At 30.7% G+C, this 11181-nt stretch overlaps 1 protein-coding gene across 1 annotated transcript; it reads left to right on the forward strand.

Annotated features, from left to right (window-relative positions):
• Nucleotides 1–5673: 5673 nt before the first annotated feature.
• On the forward strand, nt 5674–7382 carry LOC145949182 (umecyanin-like). The gene is made up of 2 exons (XM_083076117.1): nt 5674–5857; nt 7066–7382. The coding sequence occupies exons 1-2, from the start codon at nt 5674–5676 to the stop codon at nt 7380–7382; spliced, it is 501 nt and encodes a 166-aa protein (XP_082932243.1).
• Nucleotides 7383–11181: the final 3799 nt, after the last annotated feature.

Below are 11181 nucleotides of genomic sequence, written 5' to 3' on the forward strand. Positions count from 1 at the left end.
TCCGAAACCGGAACGGCCCGTTTCGGGGAACCAGAACGGCCTGTTCTGATTTCAGAACGGCCCGTTCTGGATTCCAAATTAAGCACACATGATTGGTCTGGAACGGCCTTGGAACGGCCCGTTCCATTTTAGGAACGGTCGTTCCAGCCCCGTTCCAAATAAACTTTTACCCCTTTTTTGAGGAGTTTGGAACGGCCTGTTCCAATCTTGGAACGGCCTGTTCCAATCTTGGAATGGCCCGTTCCAATCTAGAACGGCCCGTTCCAATCTCGGAACAGCCGTTCCAAATTAGGGTTTTTGGCCTTTTAGGAGCCTCGGAACGGCCCGTTCCGGACCTTGGAACGGCCGTTCCGATTTTGGAACGGCCCGTTCCAGGCCCATAAAAATATTTAATTTGTAGTTTTGTGCCCTCTGAAGTCTTGTCTTCTTGTTGGCATGTTTCATAGCTCCTTCCCTTCGTAACAGAGGTCCATGTCCTTGTTTGTATACCCCCGGACGAAATTGGGTGTCTACAAGCCTTGCCAAGTCCAAACATAAATCCAATGCCAACAAAAAACATGTCTAGGACTAGTTTCCAACCTTAATAAAATACTCTAGCTATAAATTAAAATCCTATAATCTAAGGCACCCCATAATACAAGGGTAAAATGGGAAATACAAGTAAAAATAAATCTTATGACTAAGACACCCCAAAATACAAGGGTAAAATAGGAAATAGAAGTAAAATAAATCCTATGTCTAAGGTACCCAAAATGCAAGGGTGAAATAGGAAATTAAAGACAAGGGTAAAATAGGAATAATAAATTTAATGTTAACAAGGCTTAGTAGAATGATTAATAGCCATAAGAAGCATGTCTCTAAGGGTATTAGCTCCCCTATCCTCATCCAATCTTCTAGCCATGGACTTAGTGATGGGTCCCACATAAAGCTCCAAGGATGGTCCTCCATCACATGGTTAGGAGGCTAGAGGAGGCTTTTATAGAGGAGGTGCTTCTTAGACCTATGCTCAATATGAGCATTGAGTATGATTCCTATTTTTAGTCTTGTAGTCTTTATTGTACATACATTTTATAGTTTGATTTCTTTTACCTTGTATATAGTAGATACTTGTACAGGTGTATTTTGCCTTTGTACTTATAAGACACCTTTTCCTTTTCTTATAGGTCATCCCTTTAGGATTTTAGGGTATGTTGTTTGGAGACTTTTGCTCCATTTGACCTTGTATTAAGGTTCATTGATTTTCATATTTTTAGTAGTAGAAGTGGGGTGACAAATATTAAATTGTGTAGGTGTAGCTAGTAGTTGGGCCTTTGGTGGGCCTAGGCCAATTTTTACATATTGGGCTTGTTTTGCTCCATTTAATCCAAGGAATTGATTTAGCTAGGTCTCAACCTCATTAGGTGAACCTAACTAAACCAATTCCAACATTTTTGGATTGGATTAGTGAAGGAAAACAAGATGGGCCACCTAGCTCTTCTAGCATCTCCTACACAGTTGGATAGCTTGTGTTACAAGCTTCTAGCTTAGCTTGCTCCCTAAGCTTCTAAGTTAGAAGCTTGTTCCATAAGCTTCCAAGTTACTAGACCGATTAGCTTGACTGTAAGAAGGCTAACCATTGTTCTCCTTGAACCATAGTTAGTCTAGCTTGCACCACAAGCTTCTCCCTCACTATATAAGTTTTTTCTTCACTTTGTAAACACTTTTGAAGCATATATTGAGAGAATTACAAATTTTTTTTCATATTTTCTATCTTCCAATAGTCTCTAACCTCTTTGTTATTCATCCAATTCTCTTATCCTCTTTGAGCAAGAGTGTGGTGAGGATTGAAGTGGCTTATCTCTTCCAAGGAGTGGCGCCTCTTGAAGAGTGTTCTTCACCAAACCTTGGTGAAATCCAAAGCTTCTCCTCCATTAGAAGCTTTGGAAAAGCTTGAGAAGAATCAAGGAGTCAAAGGTCTAGGGAGAAACTTGAAGAGGAATCAACATCAATCCGGTTCCAAAAGCAAGTTTCCATCACCAAATACCATATAATAATAATAATTTTTTTTTTAAAAATGGGGTGTTACACACACACACTCCCTCTCTGTCTCTCTATATATATATATATATATATATATATATAATTTACTTATATATATATATATATATATATATATATATATATATATAATTTTATTGATCTTTTAATATATGATTATCAATTTTAATCATCTTTATCATTACTGAACGAAATATTAAACATTTCCAATGGATGCAATTTCTAATAGAATATTAAACATTTTTGACTGATCAAATTTTCAACGGAACACTAACCATTTCCAATGAATATTCCATCAAAAATCTCTTATCAGAAACCATGAAATTTTTTACAAACCATTATTCGTTAATAACATTCTGTCGGAAAATTTGGACTTAAGCATTTGCTGAAAATTTTCATTGGAAATTATTACATTTTTGACAAATATAAATCCGTCGGAAATATTTCGTCGGTAATATAACTTTTCCATGAATCTTTTTTGCTGTCGAAAATATAAATTTTTTGACAAATTTGTATCCGTCAGAAATTATCCGTCGGTAAAATCTATTGAAAATATAAATTCTCTAACAGATTTGTATCCGTCGAAAATTATCTGTCAGAAATATAAATTTTTCTACAGATTTGTATCTGTCGAGAAATATTTATCGGTAATTTTTATTTTTCTTATAATGTAGGTCAAATTTATAAATATTAAAAGAATTTAAAAACTTTTTAATATTTTATTTTCTTAATTCAAATTGACGAATAATTATAAAAATATTTTATGTGAAGATTCAATATGCATAGAATAAAAATTAACCTCATATGTTTATGTAAAAGTGTGAACTTCTTTAATGCCAACAATATATGAAAAGAAAATCTTATTCTAGTAAATGAAAAAAAAAATTATAGTAATTGTTTCTACCGTAAGTCTCTTGTTATAATTAGGGTTATCGTTAGACGGTCACAGTTTTGTCCTTTAAAAGGTGCCTTAGTAGGTTAAGGAGGGAGGTTGTTTATAAATTAGCCTTAACCTCGACTCCTAAACAATGTGAAACTTTTAAGCATACCGGAACAAGTCCCCTAATCAATGCTAAGGGACAAGAGTGGCCTAGGCCCTCCTTCTAGCACCAAATGTTCCTACTATAAGTCTGTTGTCATCGTTAGGGTCACCTGCATCCGAGGTATTGTCCGCTTTGACACTCGTTGGACCGTCACAGTTTTGTCCTTTAAAAGACGCTTCGGTAGGTTAAGGAAGGAGGGTATTTATAAACTATTTTTAACCTCAACTCCTAAGCGATGTAGGGTTTTTAGACATACCAGAATAGTAATAATTATTATTTGAGATCAATTAAGATCAGAATTTTCTTTCTTTGACAAAATGTCTTTGCTCTCGATACCATCGTTAATCATTCAATAGACACGGTCCAGAAACACGGACCTAAAGAAAAGTCAAGCAATCACAACGTAGATTCTTTTTTTTTGACGAGTGACAAAGCAGAAATTATTAGTTGCGTGTAAAACATCTTTACTAAAAAACATGAAACTTTTACTTTTATGGCCCATGCCATATTGGATTTAAGAATTTTACTGGGTCTTTGCTTTCCAATGGTGTAATATTAAAGAACTTAAATTGGATCTTATAATTATTAAAAAAAAATTACAGCATTATTTAAAAATTCTTACAAACTGTTCTTGTATAAAAATGATCAAATCAATCGCCGCAAGAGAGAAATTATATAAGAACTTATTTTTAAATTTAAAAACTTCATCAATATTTCAAATTATACATGCTATTGATATAATTTGGTGCATCCTTCATAATTAGGGGCGAAAGTAGAACAGACTACATCATTCTCATAAACAACTCAAATTATACATCAACTTGTACATTATATATATATCATTGTCATATATATATATATATATAGAAAATACGTCATGTTAAAATATAAAATTTATTTGGTTAAAAAATCCGTCTTTAAGCCATTAAAAAGCCTATTAAATTTACAAAATGAGCCTATTTAAATAAAATAAACAAATATTTATTATTATATCAAAATTATTATAAAGTGTTAAAATTATACTTTTTTTATCTTTATAAATATTAAAAATGTTAACTTATTTAAAAAATAAAATTTTATAAATAAGTTTGTTTAGAAATTAATAAATTTATGTAGTATATAAAGATCACATTACAATTTATATTTTAAATAAGTTACATTAGACAAAAAAATGATTAAAATATATTATCAATATCATATTAAATCTTAAAAATATTCTGATATCATAAACAAGTCACATTCAAATTTTACAAAATCAATTAGCATATTCTTACTTCTATATTGGTGCTAGATTATTACAAATTAGACTTTTAAACATATTTAATTGTAGACCTTTAAAAATATACATGACAAATAAACATGTCAAGTTAGATACATATGGTGAAGTTCTAATACCAAAAAGAAAAATACGGTGGGGCTCAGGTCAAGTAAGATCTAGCTCATTATATCTAGCATATGTTTCCATCCTATTCCCATTGACTAATGTGGCATACACGTTCAATTTTAGCACAGGTTATTTCAACATATTATTAGACTTAAAAGTAAATTTTAAAGTTAAATTTTTTAAAATTAATAATAATAACTTTTAATAATAAAATAAAAATTTTAATATATTTTTAATTCTTTCAATTTAAAGTAAATTTTCTTTTAATCTCTCAATTTTAAAACTAATCTTTTTAATTTGATATTTCAAAAAATCTTATTTTAGTCATGATTCTCAAATTTTATTAGAAAATCTATTAAATACTGTTACATTAAATCTATCTACCGATATTTTTGTTAGTGAAAACATTACATGAAACCTAGATGGTGTATAATTATTTTAATTTATTAATTTCATATATGTTATTGATAACTTAAGAGATTAATGCAAGACTTTTGTAAATTACAGAACTAAAAATAATAATTTTAAATTTGAGGAACTAAAAATAAATTTACTTAAATTTGAATAATTAAAAACATATTTAAGTTAAAAATAAAAATATTTTAGAGATGAATTTAAAAGAAAAAATAATTATATTTATATATCTTTTAGGATAGATATTTTAAAATAAAATTTTAAAAATATAAAAGTGACTTTTAAATTGTAAAACTTTGAAAAAAATTATATAATATTAATTTGAAAGGAATTTAAAACAACTATGTTAGTCTCTTCCTCAAACCGGCAAGAACACATGAACCCAATTTGTTTTGACAACGTATCAAGGATTCAAGCTAGATGCTTCGTCGAGCTACTCGCGTTACATCACAAGTACATAACAAATTTTCTACATTACCATTCAAACAAGAATCCAATTTGAAAACGACAAGCATTAATTATCCCAGTAACACGTACCCACATAATCCAAGAAAAATGAAGAAATTTCTAAGAGCCTCTTTACAGCACGTAATCTAATAAAATTATAGAGGAACAATTCGAACACATTGAAACCAGCGTACACAAACTCGTTCAAAATGGATCACATTTGAAAATTCTAATTTCATCAAACAGTTTCTCCCCTTGTCTCTATAAATATTGTCCACCACCACCACAACCATAACACAAAAGAGAGCACAGAGATTGCAGCATACAAAATCAGGAAGAAAAAAAAACATGGCAAGAAACATGGGTTTGAATTTGATAGGGTGTTCCATGGTTGCAATGATTTTCATAATTGGTGCGACTGAAGCAACGGATTATATTGTTGGTGACAGCTTTGGATGGAACGTTCCCACCAACGAGAGCTTCTATATAGATTGGGCTAGCAACAAGAGATTCTTCGTTGGTGACACACTATGTAAGTTCTAGTCTGAGCACATTCTCATCCAACTAATCAAACCTCATTTATTTATTTCACCACAAAAATATGTTTCATCCCTTAATTTGTATACTAAAAAATGTCATTTATTAACAAAAATAAATATTATTAGAATATAATTTGTGATAAATGACAAGGAAATAGTTAGAATTGAAAGTTCATATCTGTTTATATTAAATTTTGTTAAAATTGAACAACAACTTAAAAGTAATCAAAGTGTTCATATTTTATTATATTTTGAAATGTATATTTAATTTGTTATAATTTATTGTTTGTTGTTCCCATCAATCAAATAAAAAAAGAATTTCTATGAGAACGACCAATCACAGAATTTAATTATATATTATACTTTATAAAATTTATACTTTAAAAAATATATTACGTCAATTTTATTTTATAAGAATGAAGTATCAAATTATCTTGAATTAATATAAAATTTTGTATATATATGACCTAAGAATAAAAAACTTTCAATCTAACAGTTAGATTTATAAAATTCACATTTAATATAAAGTTATTTAGTGATATAATACTTAGTAAAAGTTAAACCGGTGTTATTATAACCTTCATCTTACAATATAATTAGAATTTTTGTTTAATTAATGATCATATGTCCCATAATAATGTAAAGTAATTTTACACATGTTCATCATCAATTATATAGATATTACAACTTTTTACTTATTTGTTATAAAAGTTAACAATTTATCATATTGATAGTTTGTGATAAAATAGCAATGTAAAACTATTTTATTTTATTATTACAGCATTTATTTTTCTTATATTTAACGTATGAATAACATATATTATTCTTCCATATTAAAGGAATTAAATATAGGAAAATTCTAATGTTATTTTTTTTCTATAATCTCTAATTACATAAATGTATTAATCATTGATTGTCAATTTTTGAGATACTACTTTAAATATATTCATAAATAAAAATATATTATCTTTAATTAGTATTAATTTATAATCACAAATTTTGTAAAAGATTTACAAAATTTGTGAATTTCAATAAATGTTGGTTAATAATAGAGTGTTAGAGTGCATATGAATAATATTCGCTCCCTCTTGTTTAATATATATATATATATATATATATATATATATATATATTACATTTACATTAATGTAACCATAGGTGGTTGAACTAATATTTTGACATTGTGGTGGCTATGGATCAGTTTTCAACTGGAGTGGAGATCATACGGTGGGAATTGAGAGAGATAGTAGTAATTACGAGAATTGCAACACAAGCGCAGTGGGTAACCTAATTGGAAGCAGTTTCCGATACACTCTTCTTGAAGCTGTGCCTCAATACTTCATATGCACTGTTGGGAATCACTGTGTGAGAGGACAAAAGTTCAGTATCAACGTTGAGTCTCTAAACTCTGATGCACCCACTTATCCTCAACCTGGTTCCGATGCTTCCACACTCTCTTTTGGAATCTTATCTGCATTCATCTCCTCCTTCGCTCTCTACGTGGGCTTATATATGTAGATCTTTTCATTCTTCTCATTCTTTATTTATTGCCTTATTGGGTTTAGTTTCAATAAATGTTGTAACATGTTGTCGATCAGTTTAAGTTTGCATAAATAATATTGGATTGCTATAATATTCTTACGGATTAACATGTCTATTGGGCACCGTTAGTTTTTTTATATTAATTAGTGTCTTTTGTTGAGAAATATATATATATATATATATATATATATATATATATATATATATATATATATATATCCTAATATAACACCAGCTAGATAGTTTACGATGAAGTCATGAAAATGTATATAAGTTGAATTAAATTTTATCTCACAACGTATGTAAGTAATGTAAAATTTTGTACATGCTCCCTCTTCTTCCTCGTGCTTGGTTGCTAGTTATTAGTTTGATTGTTGTGAGCTTTGCTCGCGTTTTGTAAAGAGCTTTGAACAACAACAAACAAGAACCAAATAGAAATGGACTAAATTGTTGTTTATTAAATTTCAAATGATGGCTATTTATAAGCCTTTACAAAACAGGAGAAAACTTGTAAGCAATTAGACAACTAAATTAGACAACTAACTACGTGGTAAATCTAAACAGAATTGAATTAAATAAATTATTTGTACTATCCTTAAAAATAGACAACTTATTAATAAAATATAAACAACTCATAAATTAAAGGACTTAAATCTTATCAAAACCTTAAACTAATCAACGTAACTTAGTTTACTTATAGTAATTCTCACACTTCAAGTAAGCCTCTATGTTTTTTAAACTACTTCAGCTTGAGAGATTTAATTAAAATATCTACAATCTATTCTTGCAAATCACAATGAACTAGACAAACTACTCCTTCATTAGATAAGCCCCTTAAGAAGTGAAATCGAACTCCAATATATACTTACTTCTATTAAAAATTGGATTTTTGTTGAGATATTGTAACATAAAATGGTTCACTACTAGAAAGACATTATTCCATGTCGACAATTTTACATCGATTTTGTCAAAAACAATGTAAAATTAAAGTGCAATTGCAATTTTGTAATTAAGTATGAAATTTTAGCATATTTACATCGATTTAGAGTGGGACTGATGTAAATGAGTGTAACACCCGAGTTTTCATACTTTTTATTGAGGGTGATTTAGTAATTTTCATAAAATTTATTTAGGGTGTTTTAGTAGCCTAGAACGGGTCGTTCCCAAATTGGAACGGGCCGTTCCAAGCTATTAAAAAGTTTGATATTTAGTAGTCCAGAACGGGTCGTTCCCAAACTGGAACAGGCCGTTCCAAACTACTAAAATGGTCTATAACCCTAGTTGGGAACGGGCCGTTCTAGTTTAAGAACGATCATTCCAAACATGGATGTTATGTGTAAAAACACAACCCTAGAACAGGTCGTTCTGGTTTGAGAACGGGTCGTTCCAGATGTGAATTTTACCCATGATGAATGAGTCCAGAATGGGCCGTTCCGGATTTAAAACGGGTTATTCTAGCCACTCCTAACATCTATAAATAGCAGACTCTGGCACTGCATCTGGACACACTCTCTAAAAACCAAGGAGAACCAAGAGAAGGAGATCAACCAGATTCTCCTCTAGCTTTGTCTTCTGCTTACCCAGGTAAGGGGGGAGTGAGAAACCTCATTCGAGGATGTGGGAATAATTGTTGGGTAGCTGGATTGACCCCCAATCCCTTGCCTGATGCATGCTTCTAGGAACAAGCAAAATATAAATGTTTTCTATTTTGTCTTTTGATTGTTCTGTTGTGTTCCTTGTTGGATGTGATGTATGAATATGTGATTAATTTTGAAAATTAACAAGTTTTGATATGAATTAGAATGCTCTGTGGGTTCTTGTGCGAAACCCTATGAGGAATAATTATGAGTACGACTATGTGAAATATGAACAAATGAGAGACATGATGTGAATGAGAATGTGAAACGTGATGAAATGAGATAAGACATGAAAATTTCATGACAAGTGAAATGCTGAGTCAATGAAATAATGAATGTGTGACATGCATTGTAACACCCTAGTTTTCAAAAAGGTTATTGTTATTATTATTATTATATGGTATTTGATCATAATTATTTTAATAATTATATAGAAATATTATTTTGGACAATTATTTTGTACGTATTAAATAAGTATTTTTATTAGTATTTTTAAATAAATATTTATATGTTTTAAGAGAAGATTGATTTTATATGATATTTTGTTATTCAAATTTATTATTATATTTTAGGTAAGAAATATATTATTATTATAGAGGAAAAATATTTTATAATATACATGTATTTATTTTATTTAATTATTTTGAGGAGAAAGAGAAGTGGGTTAGAAGAGAAGGAAAATGGGTTGGGTTGACCCAGCTCAATAGATTAATTTTAAGAAAGGAATCAGGTAGTGTTAACCCTATCTGCCTCATTTGCATTCTGAGGGGTTAGAAAAAAAAAGAGAGGAGAAACAAAGAGCTCTAAGGAAGAGTACTCAGGAACAATCTTAGATCTCACCAAGACCATCCGTCTTCTGCTCATCCAGGTAAGGGGGGAGTGAGAAACCTCGCTCTGGGTGTGGGATTATATGTTGGGTAGTGGGATTGGCCCCCAATCTTGTGTTTGTTGCATTTTTTGTATGCTTATGTATGAGGAGTTTTTCCCAATTGTATCTGTTTTGCCTATTGTTTTCTTATATGTAATTAATCGTATGAATTGAGATTTTTATGGGTTCCTATGGGAAACCCTAAGGGAATGCATTGATAATTGTAAGAGGCAAATTTTAAATGTTTTCTGTTTTACCTTTTGAGTTTTCTGTTGTGTTTCTTGATATTTGTTGAGTGTAAATATGTATATAATCTTGAAAATAAACAAGTTTTGATATGATTTAGAGTGCTCTGTGGGTTCCTGTGAGAACTCTATGAGAAACAGGCAAAATACGAATATTTTCTGTTTTGCTTTCTGATTGTTCTGATGTATTCCTTGTTGAATGAGATGTATAAATATGTGTTTATTTTTGAAAATAGATCAGTTTTGATATGATTTTGAGTGCTCTGTAGACACTGTGTGAATATGATGAGATGATGTGAAAAATGATGATTATGTGAATATGATGAGATGATGTGAAAAGTGATGACTATGTGAATATGATGAGATGATGTGAAAAGTGATAATGAGACATGATAATGTGATATGGGAATGAGAAATGATAATGAGATATGAGAATGCATAGAGTCTTGAATGACATGCATCATTTGCATAAGTGATTTAAGGGTACGATATGGAATACACCGCCAGAGAAGGCCCCCTAGTGTAAAAGCTTTGGGGATTAGTCCTTGGGGATAGCTCGGTTTGGAAGTCCCAGTCTCGCCCATTGTGTGCATGGGATGTATCTTGCGCGGCTTAGCTATCCCGACGAGACTCTGGTAGTATATCCTTCTAGTGAGAGTGCGCAGAGGGCGTGACCCGGCATGTACTCCTAGACTACTCTTCGTGTATTGCTAGCGGCAATATGCCATGTGATGTTTTACTGGCGTCACATGCATGATAATATGTAGTCCGTGTCCATGCTTATGCATTCTTAATGTTATATGATAAAGTGATGGTTTATGTCTTGGATGAGTGTGATGTTATTATTAATTTATCTATGTTATACTTATTTTGTTTGTGTTTGGCTATTCGGCGTATATTTCTACACTGTGAGCCAGAGTGAGATGTTTCTCACTCCCTTTTCTTGTGTTGTTCTGTTTTGACTGTTATACAGGTGATCATCAGCGTGAGGCTGAGGATGTTGGTGATGAAGCTTAGGCTTCTAT

The sequence above is a fragment of the Cajanus cajan genome, chromosome 6 (genome assembly GCF_000230855.2).
Source record: "Cajanus cajan strain Asha chromosome 6, NIPB_CcT2T_4, whole genome shotgun sequence".
Lineage (NCBI taxonomy): Eukaryota > Viridiplantae > Streptophyta > Magnoliopsida > Fabales > Fabaceae > Cajanus > Cajanus cajan.